Source organism: Furipterus horrens, unplaced genomic scaffold, assembly GCF_987537825.1.
Source record: "Furipterus horrens unplaced genomic scaffold, mFurHor1.1.pri manual_scaffold_3, whole genome shotgun sequence".
Taxonomy (NCBI): Eukaryota; Metazoa; Chordata; class Mammalia; order Chiroptera; family Furipteridae; genus Furipterus; species Furipterus horrens.
The window spans coordinates 9,803,003-9,826,050 of NW_028327173.1; the positions used below are offsets into that span (position 1 = coordinate 9,803,003).

The 23,048-nt window shown below is 58.5% G+C and overlaps 1 protein-coding gene across 1 annotated transcript; it reads right to left on the bottom strand.

The window, feature by feature from the left end:
* Positions 1-2,904: 2,904 nt before the first annotated feature.
* ATP13A2 (ATPase cation transporting 13A2) lies at positions 2,905-21,634 on the bottom strand. The gene is made up of 29 exons (XM_090268682.1): positions 21,454-21,634; positions 15,927-16,021; positions 15,650-15,832; positions 15,281-15,339; positions 15,007-15,136; positions 14,710-14,789; positions 13,453-13,530; positions 13,178-13,247; positions 12,245-12,379; positions 12,084-12,150; positions 11,871-12,002; positions 10,889-11,044; positions 9,635-9,745; positions 9,506-9,552; positions 9,225-9,413; positions 7,920-8,126; positions 7,367-7,462; positions 7,128-7,287; positions 6,889-7,009; positions 6,652-6,776; positions 5,893-6,053; positions 5,665-5,781; positions 5,459-5,538; positions 4,994-5,146; positions 4,818-4,914; positions 3,914-4,137; positions 3,677-3,828; positions 3,391-3,560; positions 2,905-3,299 (listed from the first exon to the last, which is right to left on the bottom strand). Exons 1-29 carry the CDS (start codon positions 21,461-21,463, stop codon positions 3,165-3,167), a joined length of 3,540 nt encoding a protein of 1,179 aa, XP_090124808.1. The 5' UTR covers positions 21,464-21,634; the 3' UTR covers positions 2,905-3,164.
* Positions 21,635-23,048: the final 1,414 nt, after the last annotated feature.

A 23,048-nucleotide genomic window follows, 5' to 3' on the forward strand; every position in this document is an offset into this window, starting at 1 on the left:
AGGCTCATAAAAGGATTCACCCAGGGCCACTCAGCTGGAAATAAGACTCGCGCTCCCCTCTGGCTTCTCCCAGCTTCGAGGACACCCTCTCTGGCCGGATTTTCTCCTGCCTCTTTGGCTCAGCCTTCTGGGTCTTCTTAGTCATCTCTGGGCTATGACTGGCTTCCATAACTAGCATTTCTTCTAGCCCATGGGCTCCAGCTTACCAGGCCTGGCCCCACGAATGTCCCCAAGGCATATCAGATTCATCAAGAATCCAAGTCCAAATTCAGGACTCCCTGACCCTCCCCCAGGCCTGACTGGGGCAGGTGTTCCCACTCATCAGGCTTCACCATCCTTCCATTACTCAGGCTTCTCCTGCTATCAGCCCCTGCCTCCAAACCAGCGCCCAGCCACTAATTCCACCTCCAAAATCTCTTTTGAGTCTGTTCATTGCCTGCATGGTGGTGTAGCCACTACCATTTCTTTTAAATAAATTTTTTAATATATTGTTTTATAGTGAAAGAGAAACACCGATTTGTTATTCCACTTATTTATGCATGCATTGGTTGATTCTTTATGTGCCCTGACTGGGATCAAACCCGCAACCCTGTTGTATTGGGACAGTGCTCTAACCACTGATATGTCACTATCATCTCTTGTCTGGATTCTGTAACGACCTTCCAATCTGGCCTTCCCAAGTGGGCCCTTCCCTTCCCTTCCCTGCCTGCTTCAGACAAGAACCCCCTTCTACTTAAAGCCTTTGCTTCTTTTCCGTGGTTCCAAGGCTCAAGGTTAAGCTTCTCTGTGGCCCTCAGGAGCCCTACCCTTCCTCCTGGTCTGGCTTTGTTTGCCTCTTCATTCTCTCCAGCCACATGGCCTTTTGGTATTATCTCACTAAAGTCCTTTCTCTGCTGCCACAGGACCTTTGCTCAAGCTTTGCTTCCTCCTGGAACACTGGTGAGGTCCACCTCCTTCTGGTCATAGATCAAACCCGGCCTTCCTCAGAGGAGCCTTCTCTTCGTCCCTGTCATGCTCCAAAGCATCTTCTGCTTTACTGCTCACAGCTGGCATGTTGTCCTACGTCTGTGGGATCATTTGATTAGCCTGTCAACCACATGAAGACAGGGACAAGGTCTGTTTTTGCTCATCCTTGGATTTTACTCATTAGGTACAATGGCTCAGCAACTCTTCAGTGAACAATTGTGGGGTGAATGAATGAATGTACACTTGATTCTTCTCGGAGAGACTGGCTGGGTGTAGGGGTGCAGGTACCCTGCCTCTGGGGCAGTCCTCAGTCATGCCTAGTCATGGGAGCTGAGGCCCAAGGCGAGGGACTCCAGCTGGGAGGGGGAGATTGGCATGCCCTCCGATTCAGGCCCTTACCATCAGATCTCCTTGCCCACTCCTGCTCCCCACAACTGCTTGTCTCTTAGACTCTGAAACCTATTAGATAAGAACTAAACACAGCAGTCACCCCTTATCCGTGGTTTCGCTCTCTTCAGTTTCAGTTACCCATGGAACACTGCGGTCTGAAAATATTAAATAGAGAATTCCAGAAATAAACAATTCATACGTTTTAAATCGCACACCGTTCTGAGTAGCATGATGGAATCTCAAAGCATCTCACTCTGTCCGGCTGGACGTGAGCCATCCCTTTGTACAGAGAACTCATGCTGCACATGCTCCCTGCCCCTTAGTCACTTAGTAGCCGTCTCTCTTATCTGTGAGTTATCTGTCACGGTATCACAGGACTGGTGTTCAAGTAACCCTTATTTTACTAACGCCACAGTCACGTAACTTTTATTATAGTATATTGTTTTGGCTTACTAGTTATTAATTTCTTACCTTGCCTAATTTGTAAATTAAACTTTATCCCAGGTATGTATAGGAAAAAAGTGTATATAGGGTTTGGTGCTATCCACGGTTTCAGGCATCCACTGGCAGTATTGAAATGTATCCCCTGTGGGTAAGGGGGGACTGTTGCATGTCCCTCCATCATTTGTTCCCCAGTTCTGATTTGTCCAATGAATGAATACCTGCCACCTCCCTCTCCATTATCTATCACAGAAGAGCAGGGACTTTTGTCACCGGGAGTGCTATAGGCCAGGGGTCCCCGACTGCCCCGGGCCGCAGACTGGTACTGGCTCATAGCCTGTTAAGAACTGCGCTGCACAGCAAGTGAGCGGTGTGCAAACAAAGCTCCATCCCACTCACTCGCGTTATCACCTAACCTTTGCCTCCTGTCCCTGCCCCCCAACCCCAACTCCTGCTCGTGAAGAATTGTCTTCCACTAAACCGGTCCCTGGTGCCAAAAAGGTTGGGGACTGCTGCTCCAGGCCCTGGGGGCCAGCCCAGCCTTCTGTGCCCTCCCTTAGCCCTTCATCACTGCCAGGTACAATCCCACTAGGGTAGGAAGGAAAGCGGTCTGGCAGGAATCCTGCCCCCTACTCTTGACAAAAGGGGGAAACTGAGGCCCTAAACCTGCACACTTGAGTGTCCTGGTTTCCAGGTCCTCTCTGCTGCTTCTACCCACTCCCCTGGCCCTAAGGACCCAAGCAGAGATAGCGGCTATTGGGGAGGGGGTAGTGGGTATGGTTGCTCCCTAGAGATCTGTTCCTTCCCTGACCATCTCCTCTCAGAGGCCAAGGCCATCTTTTGCTCACTGCCGTAGCCCGTGCCTGGCACATGCCTGCCCAATAAACGCAGGAATAATCAGCTAAGGGTAGAGGAGGGTTTCAAACCCAGGGCTCTCACTGTGACCTCTGACCTCCCCTTGAACAGCAAACGCCACCTTGAACTGTTGCTGGTTGATGAACCCAGCCCAGCGCAGGTCTGTGAGTGTGCCTGATGTCATGGGCCACCTTCCCACACCCCACACCCCTTCTCCTCAGCAGTACCAGGTGGGAAACCAGACACAACCAAGCCAGTAAAATAGTGGTTTTATTTGCTACGCTGACAGCAGCTCTGAGTGGGGCTGGTGGCTGCTGTCTCTACGTGGGATGTCTGAAGAGGGGGACAACAGTTAGTATTTCCCCAAGTGGGGGGGCAGGAAGGCTGGGCTGGGCAGACTTGGGGCAAGAGTGTGACAACCGCCAACCTCAGGGTGGCAGCGTCTCTGGAGATGGGGCCCAGTCGGTGGCTCGGAGGGAAGGAGCTCAGGGGCCAGTGCTGGACAGGGTGCACTACCTCCCCGGCCTGGCGGGCGGTGGCCAGGGCTGCTCAGCCAGCTCCCGCTCCAGCTGCTTGAAACGCTTCTTGGAGGCCCCTTTGGGCCGCAGCCAGCGCAGGCAGCCCGGGAGGCACTGGTCCAGCACACTCTGCAGGGAGCAGGAAGGGTGCAGAGGGGCGGCTGTGGCGGAGCCCCACCCCCGGAGAGCCCCTGCAACCCCGGCCCGGGGCGGGCCCCACCTCCAGCATGAAGGCCCCCACGAAGTTGAAAGCGACCAGGGCCAGTAGCAGCAGCTTGAAGCAGGTGTCGCCGACGTTCCTCAGTTCCAGTGGCCCCCGTAGGAAGCTGGGGACCAGGAGGAGGCCCAGCAGGATGGAGCCCAAGAGCGCCAGGGCCACCAGGAAGGGCACTGGGGGTGGAGGAGACCGTGAGGCCAGGGAACCCCTGCACACTCACAGGCCAGCCCGGTGGGCCCCCCACAGCCCCTTGCCTCCCTGTGCTCCCCCCGCGCCCCCGCAGCAGCACCGTTGGTGTACAGCGGCTGGCGGAAGGGCGCCCCCTTGGACACGGCTGCGGCCAGGATGAGGTACTGGAAGCTGGACACAGAGAAGACCACCGTGTTCTCATAGTTGGGCAGGTTGTCGGGCGCGGGCACCGTCTTGTTCAGGGGCTCGAACCTGAGGGTATGGGGACCAGGGCTCAGGGAACGAGCACGGGGAGGACAGGGCAGGGGCGGGACTTGGGGGTGGGCTCCCTACTCACCAGGGCTGGGCCACAGTCAGGAAGTAGCCCCCCAGCTGCACGCCCGCCACCAGGGCCACCTGCAGCAGCAGGCTGCTCAGCACCGGCACGCTCAGCAGCGCCCCCGGCGGCCGCGCCCGCCCCAGCACCGGCGCCGGCCCCGTGCGGCTCATGAGCACGGCCGCAGTGGTGGTGATGACCAGGTCGATGGCCAAGAACTGCAAGTCGCCCAGGTTGGTGTTGATCTGCCGGCCGGGGAGGAAGGGCAGAAGCAACGCTAGGCCTGTCCGACAGGGGAGCCCCTCCCCCTCGGAGGGAGAAGGCCTCACCGCTGACCATGGGAGGCCTGACTGACAGCTCAGGGCCCCTGCCTGGAGGGAAGGCCCAGCCTGAGCGGAGACTTAGGCTCTGCCTGGCCGCGCCCCTGGGTTCATGGGGGGCACAGTTCCTGCACACAGGAAGCCCCGGGCCCCAGAGGCCACGGGAAGAGCCTCCTGTATAAGATCAGCGTGGCTGCGCACTCACGTGTTTTCCATGGGGCCAGTGGCACGTGCTCAGAGAGGGGCGAGATGTCCGTCCTCTCCGGGAAACAGGAGGACCCATGAGAAAGGGGCAAGGGCCTTGGCTGCCCCACCCACAGGCCTGGGCTCTGCCTCAGTGTCCTTTGCATGTGGGGAGCCCCGGAGCCGCTCCCCCATTTCTGAGAAGCCCCAGGCCCTGCGCTTTCATCATCTCAAACCAGCCTGGCCACTGAGGCCCTGGAGCACCCACACTGCACAGCTGGAGCGGCAGAGCAGGACTGGCGGCCACACCGCCTCTTGCACAACCTGTGGGGCCCCTAACCCCACCCCAGCGTCCTCGTCCTGCGCCTGACACGGCCTGCCCTCGGGCACAGCTCTGTGCAGGGCGCTCTGCAGACACCCACCGTGTAGAGGATGAGGACGGAGATGAACTGGGTCAGGCTGTACAGGGCCATGAACTTGAAGACGCTGAAAGACGTGTCGAGGGAACAGCGGCCTTCCCTGGGGAGCAGGTGCGGACATTAGAGGCCCAGCCGGCTGACGGGCCAGCCCTCGCCCACGGGCCCCCCGCCCGCCTCACCTGATGACCATGGGCACACACTCGATGCTGGCCACGCTCGAGGTGAAGGGCGAGACCACCGAGGCCTCGGCCTGGGAGAGCGAGATGCCCACGTCTGCCGCCTTCAGGGCCCCGCAGTCGTTGGCGCCGTCCCCGCACATACCCACGCAGTACCTGGCAGAGGGGCGGGCAGGTGTGGCCGGCCTCACAGCTGCCTCTGAGCCTGCGAGGTGCCTCCTCATCTGTGAAGGAACCCCGCCCACCTCACGGGCTTGCCGGCAGAACACAAGGATCCCTACTGCCCGCAGGATGCCTGGCGCAGAGTGGGTGCTCGGTGAATGGGTGCCATTACTACTCCGGCAGGAGAGCCCCAGGAGAGCCCGCACGGCTTCCCACTGAGGGCCGTGGCTTTCTAAAGCCTGAGGTGGGAGGCAGGGATTCATAGACCAGCATGTCCCCCCAGACCTCGCACCCACGTGCACTCACTGAAGCTTCTGCAGCTCACACACCAGCTCCGTCTTCTGCTCAGGAGCCATGCGGGCGAAGATGGTGCCCTGGACCAGGACCTGGGAGCACAGGGAGAGGGGCGAGGGGCTGAGGCAGCCACGGGGTGGGGGCAGGGCAGCCAAGAGGAGGGAGCAGAGCAGGGGAGGGCTGGGATGGGGGGGCCAGGGAGGCTGGGGCAGCCCTACCTTGGGCAGTAGCTTGGGGAAGTGCTTTATAAGGACCCCAAAGGTGGACCCGCTGAGGGCCAGGTGGCTGGATCGGGGGTCTGGCTCCACGGTGTAGCTTGAGACCTGGGCAGGATCCTGGAGGACCGGGAAGCTCAGGTCAGCTCTGCCCCCCCTGCCCACCCTGGGTGACACAGGGGAGGGGGGCACTGGTGGGGTGGCGTGGCAGGAGCACTAGGTCCCCCTCACCTTAGCCCTGTGCACAGCCACAGAGGCCTCCACTGGCCGGAACGCGAGGGTGGCGGGCTGGCCCCGCTCAGGGGGAGTGGCATGGATGATGACCAGATGCTCCTGGGGGCCCACCATGCCGCAGCTCTGGGCCACAGTGACTGCTGTCTGCAGGTTGTCCCCTGGAGGGTATGGGTCAAGGTCAGAGTCCAGCTGCTACCCAGGGGTACCATCCTCACCCTGACATTTGTAGATGGAAAAATTGAGGCGGGACAGAGTCGGTCTGCATGACTGGCTGAAAGGGCTCAGGCAGGTCATCGATGTCCCTGAACCTCGGTCTTCTTGTGTGTAAAATTAGGCATCAAAGGTTTTACAAACTGGGGGCCTGGGTTTGAGTTCCACGTGTACTACTAGTACTGTGGGACTCTGCTGGAAAACGTGTGTGTGTGGGGGGGCGGGTAGGGAGGAGGAGGAAACAAGTTGGTGAGCTCCTCCATGTCACCGTGTGGAAAACTAGACCTTGGAGAGGCCACCAAGCAGGCGAGCAGGCGGGCTGGAGCCCCGTTTGTCTGACACCATCCCGGCTCCTCTGAGCCTCGCCCTCTTCAGGTCAGATGGGGCAACAATGACCACTTGGAATGGATATTGTGAAGATCCATGACACGCCTGACAAGGACCTGGCCTGAAGCAGGGTCCCAAGAGATGCCCTTGAAGTGCCACTAGGTACCTTCTCTCTGCCCAGGATGGGGGCACTGGGCCCCGAGGAGGCCCTACTGGTACCTGTCACCATGACGGTGCGGATGCGGGTCTTTCGCAGAGCCTGGATGACAGGTGTCGTCTGTGGCTTCAGCAGATTCCTCATGACCAGCAGCCCCAGGAGGCTCAGCTGCTGCTCCACTGTGTCCCTGCAGGGTGGGTCCGAGGTCACGAATGAACACGGCCCCTCCCCCAGCTCTGGCTCTGCCTGCTCGCCTGCCTCCCTTTGCCCGAGCCCGAGGCCTGGTTCCCAGGGCCCACCTGGTCAGTTGCTGAGCCGCCTCCAGACTGGGTGTGATGGGCAGTGGCTTGCCGGCGAGGGCCACGACGCGGTAGCCAGCGGCGGTGTAGCTCTGCAGTACCTGCGCGAAGTTGGTGGGCACTGCCGGGCAGAGGCAGATGTCACTGGGGCAAGAAGGCTGGCGCAGGGACAGAGACTGGGCGCCCACCCCATTCTGTGCCAAGGCCGACCAGGGGGCTCTGAGGCCCGCCCCCTTCACCTGTCTCAGGGTTGCAGAGGCCAGTCACCAGCTCAGGGGAGCCCTTGACATAGGCCTCAGGCTGAGCAGCCCCTGGCCACGCCACCACTACATTCATGCGCTGCAGGGCTGAGGAGAAGGGGAAGCGGCCGAGGATTCTGACCGGCGCCGGGGGCTCCTCCTGCAGGGTTGGAGGGGCAGCTGAAGCGCTGGCCCCTGGAGCCTTCCCCTCCAGCCCCACAGGAAGCCCCTCCGCTCACCACGCCCTGCAGCTGGGGCTCCCGAACTGGAGGTCTCATCACTGCTAAGACTGGGGTCCCAGACGCCGAGTCTGCAGCCAGCCCCTCCTCCAGGACCTGGGAGGCAGGCAGAGAAGGTTGGCATCACAGGGCTGGGCAGCCAATCCTCGGCCCACGGAGAGAGGCAGCAGGAGAGAGCCAAGTTAGACTTATGGAAGACTTCCTTAATGGGAGACTGGATATAGAACAGAAGAATGTAGGCTTTGGGGTCAAGTGGACCCAAGTTGACACTCTGGCTCTGCCACCTGTAAGCTGTTGGGTGACCTTGGACAAATTATTCCACTTGTCCCTCAGCCTGTTTCCTCCCTGGGAAGGCGGCTTTAAGCTTCCTTCCTAGGGCTACAGGGAGGAGCGTATGAAACAGAGATGTACAACAGAGTGCTGGCACACAGGAGGTGCTGAGCACGTGGCCTTGGCCATTGTTAGTATTGGAAGTCCTGGAGTGAAGATCAGGTGGGCTTAGTTAGGGCCCAGCCGCCCAGAGGCAGGGGGCTGACCTGCTCGGCCTCCTCACCCAGCCAGTAGATTCCACCATCTTGAGGTCCATGGGGTCGCCCACTGGGGTGTCCTGGAGCCGGCTGAGGGCGTGGCAGGTGGCCAGTGCTCGGAGCAGGGGCCCCATGGGCAGGCGGCGGGGCTCTGGGACCAGTGGCAGGAAGGCCTGCCCCTGCAGGGGCACCACACCCATCACATCCAAGCCATCCTCAGTGAGGGTGCCTGTCTGCAGGGGGCAAGGGGGCAGGCCGGTGATGAGGCCTGGGATGAGCTGTGTGTGCCCTGCCGGGTTGGGCGCCCACACCCCAGGCCAGGCAGGTCCCATGGGAGCCCCAGGAGCCAGAGCTGGAAGCAGAAGAGGTTTTCTCTTGCCTCTAGGCTTTTGCACATTCCGTCCCTCTGCCAGCTGGCCCTCCCTAATCCCTGCTGTTTCTTTGTCTGGCATTTCTCCCAGGAAGTCTTCCTTAACCCTATGGTTGGGTCAGGTGTCCTGGCTTTGGGCTACCACCCATGGCCTCTTTGCTGCCCCATCATTTGTTCACTGCAGTACTAGAGAGATCTGGTCACGTACCACACATAGTAGAACTGTTGAATAAATGAATGAAGAATGCCTGCATTCCCACATGTCCATCTGTTACATGCCTGGCTCCTTTGCTAGCCTGGGGGCTCTGTGAATCTGATCGTCTACCAACCTTCCTATTAAAAACTCTCCACTGTCCCCTCTGCCCTCAGAATAACATCTAAACTCCTCCCCACTGCTCCTCTGGCCCCAAGCACATGGTCTGTTCCTCCAAGGAGCCACCAGTGTGGCCCTAACCTCCCCAGCCCAGGTCCTGCCACATCTGCATGTGGTTCACCCTTCACTGAGGTCACCCAGGGAGCTGCTCAGAGGAGCCCTCCTTGACTGCTCTCTCTCTACAGGAGTGACCCCCATGTACCCCATTTGCTTCCATCCTAAAACCCATCACCAACGGTATATCTCCGTGCTCTCCGGGTCACTTGTTCTGGTAGGGGCGGGCACACACACATCCATGTCCATCCAGGGTGACATCTGTGTGAGCCATGGATGGGTCCCCAGGAGCACTGGGAGCACAGCAGGCCCTCAGTGATTCTCGAACAAAAGAGTTAACGATTTCAGACATTTTATCTGAGCCAGATGTGGCTGGTGGCTGGGGGAGGGGCAGTTTCTCTGAGTGTTTCTGCCCCAGGACAGTGCCTGGCATCCAGCAGGTGCTCAATGTCGCTGAGTGAAGAACGCTGGTGTGGAGGTCTGGTCATGGTGCCTGTGCCCCTGCCCCCTGCCAGCGCCGTCCATGGCCCCCACCTTGTCGAAGCACACCAGCTGGAGCTTGCCCCCCAGGTTGATGCGCAGGGGGTCGATGCAGAAGATGCCCTGGCTCCGCAGCCGGCTCTGGGCGTAGAGCGTGCACACAGTCATGGCAGCTGGCAGGGCGGGCGGCACCACCACCGTCACCAGGTCCAGAGCCCGGACCACAATTTCATGCACAGGCACCTGGCAGGGGGCACCATGAATGCCAGGGGCCAGGCTGTATGGGCCCCGGGCTCCTGCCGGCAGCCCCCACCCGGCCCCTGGGGCGGGCTTACCCGGTTTCGGTGGAGGATGAAGATGCTGTAGATGGTGCCAAGGAGAGCTGGGGAGATAGCAAGGGACTCAGTGGGATTTGGGAGGGAGCCCTGGGGACAATGGCAGGGCGGGGTACAGTGTACACTCACCCAGGACAGAAAGGGCAGCCACAAACTTCATGCTGTGTTTGTAGAACTTGAAGCTGATGGGCCGCGGATGCAAGATGGAGCTCACCAGCCCCCCTTTAGCTGTGCAGAACCCTGTGAGGGGATGAGGAAGCTGAGGCAGGGGATGCTGAAGGCCAAGACGGGTCTTCCCACCCTGACCAGTGTGGCTTAGTTTGTTGGGCATCGTCAGAAAAAGCGAAAGGTCACCAGTTTGATTCCGGGTCAGGGCACATGCCTAGGTTGTGGGTTTGGTTCCTGATCAGGGCGCACACGAGAGGCCACTGATTGGTGTTTCTTTCTCACATCCATGTCTCTCCCTCTCTTTCTCCCTCCCTTCCCCCCTCTCTAAAAACAAATAAATAAAATCTTAAAAAAGAAAAGATAGGTCTTCCAATCCCTACCCAACCCCCTTGCACCTCTGGGGTTGTAAGACATAATGCTCCAGGGTTAAAAATCAGCCATTTGAAGTCACACATGACAGCCCACAGGACTTGTCCAGCCCTCGCGGAGTTTATTAAAGAACCTGCTGAAGTTGTACAGTCGTCCCCCTCAGTCCCCCTGAGAGGGACATGTTCCAAGGCCCGCAGTGGGTGCCTGAAACCGTGGATAGTACCGAACCCTATATATGCTGTTTCTTCCTCTAGGTACACACCTTTTCACTTAACGGAAGCACTTTACGGCTTCTCTTTGGCAAGTCCAAGTTGCCAGCATCACTACTCTTGCGCTTTGGGTCATTAAGTAAAATAAAAGTTATTTGAACACAAGCCCTGAGTTATCTCAACAGTCAATCTGATAACCGAGTCAGCTCCTAAGTGACTAATGCATGGGTGGAACACGAGGCATGAATATACCTGATAAAGGGATGATTCACGTCTCCAGTGGGACAGAGCTAGATGGCTTAATATTTTATCATGCTACTCAGAAGAGTGTGCAATTTAAAACTAACAAATTAAGGGGGTGGGTTGGGTGGGGGAGAGAAATTGGGAGAAAAGGGGTCAACTGTAACTGAAAAACCAAAAAAAAAAAAAAAAAAATTTCTGGAATTTTCCATTTAGTATTTTCAGACCGCGGCTAGCTGCAGGTAACGGAAACTGTGGGTAAGGGCGCACTCCCGTACAGCGCGACTCCCTTCCCAGCTTGCACATCCCTGCCTACTTCAGCCAACCCAAGCAGAGGAGCGGCAAAGATGGGTCCTGCCTGTCCCATGTCACCTCTCCCTGCTTCCCTGACTCCTACCTGTTCGGGTCACCACTGCCAGGACGTGGGGTCCTACGAAGGCCCGGGACTGCAAGACGAGGGTCCCGCAGAAGAGCGTGTGCCGCCTGTGGGTCTCTGGGCAGTAGGGCACCGGCCCCTCTGGCAGGGCCGTCTTCAGCACGGGAACACTCTCCCCTGGCAGGGATGCGGTGTGAGGCTCACGACAGCCTCCATGCCCCGCCCATCCCACCAACAAGACCAACAGTTACATACAGAACTGGTTCATCAGCCCTAGGTATCATTTTTTTAAAAAGATTATTTATTTTTAGAGAGAAGGGAAGGGAGGAAGAGAGGGAGGGAAACATTGAGGTGTGAAAGAAACATGGATTGGTTGCTTCTTGCACGCCCCCAACTGGGGGCCTGGCCCGCAGCCCAAGCATGATGCCCTGACCGGGAATCGAACCAGTGACCTTTTGGTCACTGAATCACACCAGCCAGGGCAGCCGTAGGTCTCGTTAACTTTCATAATCATGTGTGGAAAAAAATCATTGCCCCTAACTTACAAAGAAGGATACTGAGGCTCAGGGAGGGCAAAGACCTAAGACACAGAGACACAGTCCCGGAGGGGTGTGTGACAGCCAGTTACCAGGAACTGTCTCTCGGGAGAGTCAGGAGTGTGTGTGTGTGCACACATGCGCGCAGTGGGGGGCACAGGCTGGGGGGAGACTTTCTCCTCCTGTTGGAATTCTTTTATAACAAGCTGTACTATTTTTAGAATTCAAACCAATAAAGATATTGACATGAAGGGGCTTAACCATTATAAAGCCCTGAGCCCACTGCCTGGCAGGGTAGCGATCCCTTACTGAGGACTCGAGGGGTGCTGAATTATGAGTGCAGAAGCCAGGATTGTTAGCTGAGAGCATGAGGAAAAGGAAACTCAAGTCACACGTTTTGATGCAAGGATGAGGGGCTTCGTACAGGGCAGGACGTGCAGGAGACGGGGCCAGGGGCTTGGGCTGACCTGTCAGAGAGCTCTCGTTGACCATGCACTCGCCGGCCACCAGGGCAGCGTCACAGGGCATCAGCCCGCCCTCTTCGGGCAGCACCAGGCAGTCTCCGGGCACCAGCTCGCTGGAGTCAACCCATTCCTCCTCTGCGGGCGAGCAGAGGCCTCAGCAGGGCCCAGAGTCCCCCAGCCGCCTCCCCCAGCCTCCTTCTCTTCCCCAGCTCTCACCTCCCCCGGGCCGGCACACACACACCCGCACGGACAGTTTGACCATGTCCCTCAGGGTCTGGCTTTGCTGTGAGCAGGGGGACAAGCAGGGGGTGAGTGGATGGAGGCCTCCGTGGGGACCCACCGGCTCCGCCCACCCCACCCCACCGCATCCCACCCACCTTTCTGGTCTTGTAGAGCGACAGGCAGATGGAGACGGAGGAGATGAGAACAATACAAAGCGCGTACCAGTAGTAGTGGTCGGCCAGCCACAGCCCGATGCTGAAGGCCTGGAACCCATAGTAGGGGTTCAGGGCCTGGGGGAGGGGTGGGAGGCAGCGTCAGGGCCCTGGGTCCCCAGGGCAGCCCGACCACAGGGAGCAGAGAGCCCTGCCACAGGACTACCGTGGCCACAGGACTACAGCTGAGCCTTTTTCCTGGTCAGTCCCAGCCAGGTGTCCCTCGAGCCCCCAGCTTCTTCACTCTAAAGAGGAAGAGGACATGGGCATTCCCACGGCAGACCCAGCGCTTTTGAGTGTCACACAATGGTGATGACAATCACCACTGCGGATGCTACTGTTAGCTCCATTTTACAGGTGTGGAAACCGAGGCACAGGAGGGTTAAGTCACTTGCCTAAAACCAGAGAGTTTCCAAGTGGCTGACTAGGGTTTACATCAGCCCAGACTCCTAGACCCCTCTGCCTCTCACAGGTGTCTGCCCTGGGCTCAGAGGGCTGAGATGGTAATGGTGTCAGGGTCACTGGCTCCCCTTTGTCCCTGTGTGACCTTGGCCATGCCATGTCCCCTTTCTGGAGCTGGGGTTCCTTACATGTGAACAGTGTCCCCAGCCCTAGTCCCTGCTCCTGGGGCTATGGAGAATGAAGAGGGTAACGCCCAGAAAGGACCCGACTGCAGCATGGCTCTTGGCACAGAGCAGAAGCCCAGGCTCTGGGCTCACCCCTTGGCCTCTCGTCTCCAGCCTGGACCAGAAGCCCCAATTCCTCACCCAGAGCTGACGGGGGCTGGGTCTGAGATGACTCTACTGCGGAGCAGGGGACTGCTAGTCTGATCTGCCACTGTCAAGTGGCCCAGAGAAGGCGCGCGGACAGCCCTACCTCATCCACCAGCAGCTGGGGATAGGACTTGACCGGTACACTGATCACGTTGGGGCCATAGATGGTCTTCCTGTGAGAATAGAAGGGGCAATGCCATCAGACACAGGGGGCTGTGGTAGCTGGACCCTCTGGGGGTGCCCACAGCTCCTCATTTTACAGCTGGGGAAACCGAGGCCCAAAGAAGGCAGACGACTGGAAGAAGGCAAGAGCCTGGGCAGGGGGCTAGACAGGCGTCCCCAGCCCTCAGGGCACCTCTGGCCCAGGGCAGCACACACCTCACAGTTTGGTCCTGGAGGCTGAGGCCGGAGCCGGAATGGTGGATGTCATCGCATGTGTGGCCGTGGTCCAGCAGGCTGGGAAGGGGGCGGGGGGCACTAGTGTAGGTGACGGGGCCTGAGCTCTGCACCCCCTGCCCCCTTTGGCCCATTTCTGCTGCACTATGCTCCCAGGAAGAAGCAGGTCCCTTGCTAATTCTGGGGTCAACTTTTTCCTCTGGTTCCTCTGATTGGGCCCAAACCATCCCAACCACCTCAGCAAGGAAGAACAATGAGGGATGATAGTATTTAATAGTGACAACAGCAGTGATGATGCCTTAGGTAAGTCACTTAACTGCTTTGTGCCTCAGGCTTCTCTCACCACGGGGATGGTCCCAGCACCCACCTCCCAGGGCTGCGGGTGGATTAAGTGCGGTGAGCCATGCGGAGTGCTTGGACAGCGCCGGCACTCCCGAAGGGACAAACCCGTCAGCCATTTTCGCCGTGGTCCTTAGGGAGCAGAGGCTGCTGGTGCCAGCCCTGCTGCCCCTCGGCACGCACCTCCGCAGGACGCAGCTCACTGCCAACACCTGCCTTTACCCGAGGGCCTCTCCTGGCTGCGGGAGCTCACTCTGCCCGCAAAGCGCATTAGAGTCCACATCCCAGGAGCCGCCCACAATCAACAATGGTAGGTGATGGACAGGTACCCCGGCCTCCTCACTCTGTGGGTGAGAGCACCCCAAGGCGTGTACTCTACACGGGATCAGAGATCCCCGAGAGGACCGAGCTCCAGGGGCCCCTGATAACCACTCCCCTGGCAGCCTGCCCGTCCCACCTCACTTCCCCAGTGGTTCCTGGGATCACCTTCCAGGCAAACTCTGCACCTGAATCCCTGTCTCGGGGTTTGCTTCTTGGGGATCAAGCTCAGACGTGTTGGAGCTCACATTTACGAAGCACTTAGTAGGTGGCAGAGCTGGGACCAGACCCCAAACAGTCTGAGTCCAGTGCCCACTGGTTCACAGCGGTGCTCCCACCTCAGTCAGAGGCTGTGCCAAGCTTTACAGACGCTTACGTACTTCACCCCTGCCGGAAGCCCAGGAGGCAGGGATTCTTTTCATGCCGTTCGGAGATATCCCAAGGCCCAGGAAGGCTCAGTGCCATGCCCATGATTGCAGGAGGCAAAGGCACAGAACTGGGAGGGAGCCCAGGCCACTTCCTGCCACCTCCTCCGCCCAACGCAGCACCCAGCACGACGTGCGCCGCGGCCCTGCCCCCTACCTGACTTGGCAGAAGGCCTGCCGGGCCTCTATCCAGACGTAGCGCTGGCCCCGGAAGAGGTAGTACCGCAGCACCTGCTGCTGGGTGGGAGAGAGGAGAGGCTGGGCTCGTGGGGTGGGGGCAGGAACCGGTGTCATGGGACAGCGGCAGGAGAGGAGTGTAAAGGTGCTCAGTCAGCATCCCGGACGTCCGGCACAGCAGAACCAAAGGTGCCCGGAGAACAAGGACCTTCCCCCGCCACTGTGCAGAGTGTGAAAGACACGCTCAGAGAGCAGCGGGGCCCTGTCCGGAACCCACCTGTCCGCTCACTGCCTCTTCACTGCTGTGGAGCTGGGCGGTGTCCTTCCAGGTGTCCTCTGGGACCGCCCCCACAGCAGCCTGGCTTCGGCCGTCGTCCTCCGCTGGGGCCTGTGGGGACAGCTCCGGGCTGGGGAGGGGCGTGGGGGTTACTGCCGAGCCCTGGGAGCTGCCCCGGCACCGCTCCATCTCCACAGAGCCACCTTCCACCCCGGGGACGGGGGGCCCCGGGCTCAGGGCCTTTGTGGGTGGGGGACGGGGGACAGGGGCTTACCGGCCCCAGCTGATGGCCTCAGTCTGGACCCGGACAGTATACAGCTGCCAGGAACTATCCTGGAACACGGGGGTGTGGGCTCAGTCCTGGAAGAGACGCCCTCCTCCCACGTCCCTCCTCCCAGCCAGGGGGCCCCTGCTAGAGGAGCGAGGCTCCAGAACACAGATGACCTCCTCGGGGAGCACCCACCTGCCCCTCCCGCCCACTGCTCACGTGGGGAAGCTGAGGCCCAGAGAGAGCAGGCCACGCGAGGTCCCACGGAAGAGCAGCGGCCAGGTTAGGCTGAGAGCCCGAGCACCCTCCGCCCCCCGAACCCTAACCCAGCGCCCCCTGTCCCCAGCTCCAGGCCGCCACCGCTCGGCCTCTCACCTCTTTGTCTCTTATTTCGATGACGAGTGTTTCGGCGCGGGCCAGGCTGCACGGCTGGAATCGCAGCCGCGCCCCCCACGCCGGCTTCCACCGGAAGAGGAGCAAAGGGATCCCTGCCATCATCCAGACCACGACGTGATAGCCTATAACCCTCCACGGACTCCCGCAGTAGCCGCTGAGCCTCTGCGGGCGCGGGGAGAGAAGGCCCAGGTGGGGGCGGGGCGGGGGCGGGGCGGCCCCGGCCTCAGTCCCACGGGCCCCGGCCTTGCCCACATACCACGGATGAAGCTGAGGAGCTGAGGGGATCTAGAGATGTCTCTGTCGTCAGGGTCCCATAACTGGCGGCCGTGCTGCCCGCGAGAGGGCTGCTGTCTGTGGGCAGGAAAAGGAAGGCTGTTTGGGGGCAGGGGACTCCTCTGACTCTCGTTCCTTTAAACAGAACAAGCACGGTCATTTCCTAAGCTGGCGTGACAGGGCCCACAGTGCAGGGCTGCCTGGGCCTGTTATCTGGCTGCTCTGTCTGTTCTCGCTCAGTGGCTCGTTTCCTGTGTGTCTGCTGATTTCTGACGGGTGTAGGCCCGCATCGGGGACGGGGTCTGCAGAGCACCCTGAGCTTCCGCAGCGCTCACACACCCAGGTGTCAGCCTCCTGGGAGCCCTGTGCCCCTCTTTTCCAGCTGGCCCCCCTCCGGAGGGCAGCTTACCCTTGTTCACGCCCGGCACAGGCCTGGCAGCAAGGAGATGCTGCAAAGTCCTGTCTGGACTGATGCAATTTCAGGCCTGCCTTTGAGGGCAGCTCCCCTCCAAAGGTGGGCTGGGCGGCGGGAGGAGGAACCCGGCCACTGCGGGTGGGCTGGAGAGGCTAAGTGAGTCCCCAGGACAGTGGAGAGAAGCTACCAAGTGCCAGGGCCCCGCTGAATGGTTCCCAGGGTTCCTTCTGTGAGGAAGGCCCTACCATCACCCCCACTTTACAGATGGGTAAACTGAGGCTTGGGGAACAGCACTAGACTGTTGCAGAAATTCTTCTTTCTCCTATTTCCTCTCTTGTGGAGCTGTGGTCCTAGCAGGGTAGGCAGACAGAGGGTGTTCGGGGGCCCTGAAGGGAGTGGGGCTCACTGCTCCCCACCTTGGATGGCCCGATGGGATTCCTCTGATTGTGATCCCTGGACCACCTGTGCAGCTGTCAGACATAAAGGTGCCCGGCCCCGCCCCAGCCCAGCTGGAGCAATGGCAGAGGTGATGCATAATTTCATGAGAACCTCTAAAAAGAACACTAAGGGGGGTGGGACAGCTGGGTGGGGGCCGCCTGCTGACTTTCTGGATTCCCTCCTTCTGCTTCTCCAGAGCCCTGCAGAGGCCTGACCTAAAAGTTTCCTCCCAACAAGCCCAGGGTGTCCCAGGCAAATGCCACTGTCACAACATCCCAGTCCCTCAGCTGCTCTGTCCCCAAACACTTGGGCTTCTGTAGCTCAGCTCAACAGCAACCTATAATAGTCAATCGTTCTTGTGCAAACTCTGCTCCTGGCTCTTTTTACATGGTTAACACGATACCCCTGTCATGTAAGCACAATTATTACCCCCTTTTTATAGAAGAAAATAAATCTCAGAGAGGTTAAATAACTTGCCCAAGATCACACAGAACAAGTACATGTAGTGCAGGAATGCAAGCCCAGGTAGGCAGACTCCAGAGTGGCTTTAAAAAAAAAAAATTATTTATTTGTTTATTTATTTTATTTTTAGAGAGAGGGGAAAGGAGAAAGAGAGGGAGAGAAACATCACTGTGTGGTTGCCTCTCACTTGCGCTACCAACTGGGGACCTGATGTGCAACGTAGTCATGTGCCCTGACTGGGAATCGAACCAGCGACACTTAGCTCGCAGGCTGACGCTTGATCCACTGAGCCACAGCAGCCAGGGCCAGGGTGGCTTTTAATCCCTCTGCTTTACTACCTGGGAATATCCTGAGGGTTGGGGCCACATGTCCCCATCAGACCAGGCAGTCTGTCTCCTATCCCAGCCTCAACATCTCTTTGCCTCCTGATGGCGATAATAATTACTATGGTAATGAGCAAAGTAAGAGCAGCCAACATCCATTAAGTACTTCCCAGGTGACAAGAGCCTCTGAGCCTCTACACAAATTAACTCATTTAACCCTCCAGCAACACAATGAGGGGGACTCATTTTTCCCAGGACACAAATGAGGAAACTGAGGCTCAGAGGCACATAGATCCCCAAGTAAATGGTGGAGCCAGGAACTCGGAGCCCCGATCCTGTGCTTTGGGGGCCCGTGTGGGCAGCTTCAGAGAACAGGGTGCGTGCCCTGCACCTCCTCCTCTCTCAACCTGATGACTCAAAAAACCTGATTAGCCTAAGCCTCACCTACAGCCAATCACTCCTCTGTCCACTCAGGTGACTCAGAAAACAAATGGAGAGAGAGAGAGAGAGAGAGAGAGAGAGAGAGAGAGAGAGAGAGAGAGAGAGGGAGACACACACACACACACACACACACACACACACACACGAAGCCTGCAGCTCTCAACCACTGGGGTCTCTGGCCAGGAGTGCACTCAAGGCTAGAGGGGCAGGAGGCCAGTGGCTCTTCGTCCCTGGGGCTCACAGAGACCCCAGCCTGGGTCCCTGGGGATGGGGAGGTCCCTTTCAATCTCTATGCCTGGCCAAGTCCAGCTTGTGAGAGGCTTGTTGAGGCTTCATTTCCTTCCTTTCCTGAGGCCCCTCTACTCTCTGGTGTGGCCCAGGGGAAACTCAGGCTGGCTCCTGGCCTGGGGGGTGGGGGCGGGGGCGCAGAGGGGCAGACATTCAGGACAACTGACAGTCTGTCTGGCAACGCTGGTTCTTGGGTCCTTGGCCACCAACAAGCCACAGCCCTTCTCTCGCCCCACTTCAAAAGGCTGCAGTCCCAGTTGCCCCTGGAGACCAGCTCTGTGTGTGGGAGGGTAGTCTCTCATGCCTGACAGCTGTTCTCTGGATGTTTCTGGGGCACAAGGGGAAAGAGCCCCTCAGGTTATAAGGGGCTGACACAGCCCAGGCCCTGCTTCAAGGGCTTGACATCCGTTGATTCATTTATTCCCATGAAGCAGGTACTAACTGTATCCTTGTTTTACCAGGTAGGAAACAGGCCCAAAGAACCGCAGAAAGCGGCCCAAAGGCCACACAGCCAGCGATTGGTGGGATGGGACCTAGGCAGTGTGACTCTTAGGACCCACTCTCACCAGGCCCCTACATCACTGTCACCAACTCTGTAGAATTGTGTTCCTGGCTCTCTTACAAGCAAGTCATGTTTTTATTGATTTGTCTATTTATTTATTTTTATTTTTTAATAATTTATTTATTTATTTATTTTTAGAGAGAGGGGAAAGGAGAAAGAGAGGGAGAGAAACATCACTGTGTGGTTGCCTCTCACTCACACCCCCAACGGGGGACCCGATGAGCAACCTAGTCATGTGCCCTGACTGGGAATCAAACCAGCAACACTTGGTATTTATTTATTTTTAAAGGCCAGAGCCTTAGCCTCTCTGGGACTCCACTTCCGAAGTCTAGAATCACAGCCCTGAAGCAGCTGGCACAGGAGGAAGCGTGAGCCACCCGGGGTGTCTGAGGTTCCAGGGAGGTGTGGCTCTGCTCTGACCCATTTCTCAGGCTCCCCCCAACTTTCCTGGCACCCAGCCTGAACCCTCACAGCTGTGCTGCCTTTCCCACATGCGCACGAGACAGCCCCTCCCAGTGCCTTCAAACCCTCAGGCGGACAGCTCACTGGGGACCGGAAAGAAGCCTGCAGCCGGTGGGGTGCCGGCCCTTTGCTGCTGCTGATCTGATCTAATTCTGCAACCATCCCGCACCTTCTCCCCTTTTACAACCAAGAAAACCAAGCCTCCGAGAGACGGTTTGCCCGTGGACTTGCCTCGCAGCTGGAAAGGGCGTGTCTTCCCCCAAAGCCCTCTCTGCCCACTTCGCCCTGAGCCGCCAACACACATCACAACACCACAGGCCTGCACGGGTGCCATCGGCCACCTGCTCACAGCGCCTGACACAAGGCTGGGGCTCAGGAACCACTCCCTGGAGGAATGCCCGCACATCTCACGGATGTGACAGCACCGAAGTGATGGTGCCCAGCATCACTACGCCCATCTCCCGCTTCTGGGTCAGTCAGCTAGTGACCGCCAGTGACCGTCTTGTGCCATCCCCACTTCATCCCTTCCCCCAGGATCAATCACACGCCAGTCATTGTCATTTAACGTGGATGCTCTCCCAGTCAACCTTGGGAAGACGGGAGGGAGAGGAGCTTGAAGGAGGAAGTCACGCGGTGGAAAACCCTGGCCTCCACGCAAGGTCAAGCCCAGGGCACGCGCTCCTACAGGGCACGAACACTGGGCGTGCTTATTTATCTCCATTCACATCCCAGTCTCCCCAGGGATGTCATAGGAAGGGCAGGGAAGCGTCTCATCTCTCTGGTACCACAAGCTCAGGCCAGGCTGGAGCAGGCGCACGCAGGACAAGATAACTTTCAAGATAATTATATGGGTCTTCTGAATAAAAGCGACTGATCTTCATGCATAACCCTCTGAGGGAAGGACTATTATCTCCACCTTACACCTCGGGAAACAGAGGAACAAAGCTTTGACGTCCCTTGTCTAGGGTCATATAGCCTGAAAGAGCAGAAGCTGGAAATAAGCGGGTCTGAATGAACACATTCCTCACAGTCACCCCATGGAAAGCATGGACCCTGATCTAAAAGGAGGCACAAACAGGTAGGTTAACAGGCCCAAAGGCACCCAGCCTGACTCTGCAGCCCCGGGGCAATGCTACAGGCAGCGCCAATCAGAGGGGCTGCAATCAAAGCCATCTGGGAACCCCGTTTCCTGTGGAAGTCCCACGCATCCGCTGGAGGCTGGCGACCTGGCAGCTGCCTCCTCCGTGGCTCCCCCCCCCCCCCCCCGGGGCCAGAGGCTCTGATCCTCTGCCAGGCGAGGGTGGTGAGGGCCAATCTGCCAACAGCACCCTAATTCTTGGATTTGTAGTCCAGGCGCCGTCTTTCCACAGCCTTTCCCCTCCCTTACCCTGGCTGCACTCTAGACTTTGGGGGTGGGGACTGAGGGGACAGATGGGGAAGGAAAGACCTGAGCCCAGGGGTCTGCAGCTGCAAAGAGGATGCGCAAGCCCTGGTGGGCGCTTTGCTGAGTGACTTCCATGGTGACGAGGCCCTCCGGAATAGGAAGGGTGTACTCGCCCTGTGCTCAGCAGGTGGGGTTTAAATTAGACTCTGGCAAGGCAGGGCCTGGGATGCTTGTGATGGGTATCGTGGAAGGCGTGGTCCTTGGACTTGAGCGTTGATGGACTTTCTCTGGGGGCCCAAGGACACTCTCAGGTACTCAGGAGCCCCAGCCATGAGGGAAAACTGCCCAGAGGCCCCGGATGCTGCGGCCTCCACGCCTCTTCCCCTCACCTGGACATTGTCACGCTCGCGGGAGCAAGTCCTGCGGGAGCGGGGGCATTTCCCTGCGCCCCGCCTCCGCGGGAGCCCGATTACCCCTTGCACAGGCACCGGGAGCTTCCCCTCCCAGGGCTGTAGGAAGGCGGGGAGGGAAAGGCTCGGCGCGGCGCCATCCCCGGGCTCCTGGCGTCTTTGGGAAGGGCCCCAGGGATGACTCCCCAGTGACGGGGGAGGGGCCGGGCGCGCGACGACCCCCGGGTTCGCTCCCCTGGCTCACGACCCCGCTGTGGGGTGTCGCCTCACAATAGCAGTGTGGACTGGCGGCCCGGTTCTGCGGGGGCCCGTGCCGCACACTCACCTGCGCTCATGCTGGTCCCTCGCGCTCATCGCCGGCCCCGGCGCTGCGGCCAGTGGCCTGGGCCTGGGCGTCGCGATGCCTCGCGGCTGGGGCGCGAGGCGAAGGGCGGGGAGCGGTGAGGAGGCCCGGGAACCTGCAGCAGCTGGCGGATGGGAAGGTGCTGCAGTCCGACTCTGACTACGACCAAGCCCCGCCCACTGCGGCCGCACGTCCGCCCGCCGCGCGCGGGGACTGCCGGGACTTGTAGTCTGTGCCTCCTCCAACGCACGCGCAGAGGCAGAGACGCAACAGCCCTCAGAGCCCCCACCCTCACCCTCCTCCCCACCTGGGGACCACTCAGGGAATCCGAGAGGACCAATCTCAGACAGACAGAGAGACGAGGGGGGCACTCTCAGGGAATCAGATAGGACAGCCATCAGACACTTGAACACGCAAACATACACTCAGAGGAAACCTCAGACACAAACACAAGTACACCGCAACTCTCTCACGCCGTACCAACTTACAAAGAGGTGTGACATTTCAGAGATACAGACACAATAACCTTCAGACACACACATAGATAGACTCCCAAGACCCAGACACAACACACAGATTTACACAGGTGACATGGCCATACACAAGGGTATGACCCACGCAGTGCACATTTGCAGTCAGCCCCAGCTGCATGTCATAGTGGTTATGAACTATGCATGGTGGTTCAGGGTGGCCTCAATCTATTCCAGGCTGTGGGACCTTGGGCACAACAGTTAACCTCTCTGGTCCTCATTTCTTTTTCCCTTTTTAAAAAATATAATTTATTTATTTGTTTGTTTATTTATTTTATTAGAGAGGGGAAAGGAGAGAGGGAGATAAACATCACTGTGTGGTTGCCTCTCACGCGCCCCCAACTGGGGACCTGATGTGCAACCTAGTAATGTACCCTGACTGGGAATCGAACCAGCGACACTTGGCTCGCAGGCCGACACTCAATCCACTGAGCCACAGCAGCCAGGGCTTCTTTTTCCCTTTTTGTTGGGGGACGGGAGGGCTCATTTCTTAACCTGTAGGGGGTTGATGACATTAGCAAAGCCTACTTCATAGTTGTGAGGATCACATGAGAAAAAGCATGCAAAGCACTTGGGACAGTGCCTGGCGCTGTTCAGTATATGTCAGAGAAGGAAGATACACCTGTCCAGAGCAACATGGTCAGACATGCCTCACAGAGATATGTGTGGACAGAGGGAGGCTTTGCGATGATGCACAGGAGGCCTCTAAAATGCAGAGTAACAGCAAAGGCATTAAACCAGACTCCAGAAGTCTCACCTCACAGCATGACCCACAGACACACGTGCAGAGGAGGGATATGTGGAGGCCCCTGAGAGGCACCAGAGACCTCATACTTATATGCAGTGGTCATTATGTAACCCCATAGTGACAGGCACAGACTCTGTGTCCTGACCCTGGGGTCAGTGGCCTCTGGACTAAGGACTTCCAAAGGTGAGAGCCCAGGCTCTGGGGCAAACCGGGGAAGGATCAGGTTCGGGCCAAGGATAGGGCTGGGCTCGATCCATCATCATTCATCCAGTATGAATTTCTGGAGTGCCAGGCACCAG

Bases quoted from the DNA above. Each gene is read 5' to 3' on its own strand.
- ATP13A2 (XM_090268682.1), bottom strand. The intron at 12,151-12,244 runs GTGGGTGGGATG...CCCTGCTCACAG, and splicing joins CGCTCTACAAGACCAGAAAG to CAAAGCCAGACCCTGAGGGA. The intron at 4,915-4,993 runs GTGAGGCGGGCG...CCTGCTCCCCAG, and splicing joins TGTGTGCCCATGGTCATCAG to GGAAGGCCGCTGTTCCCTCG.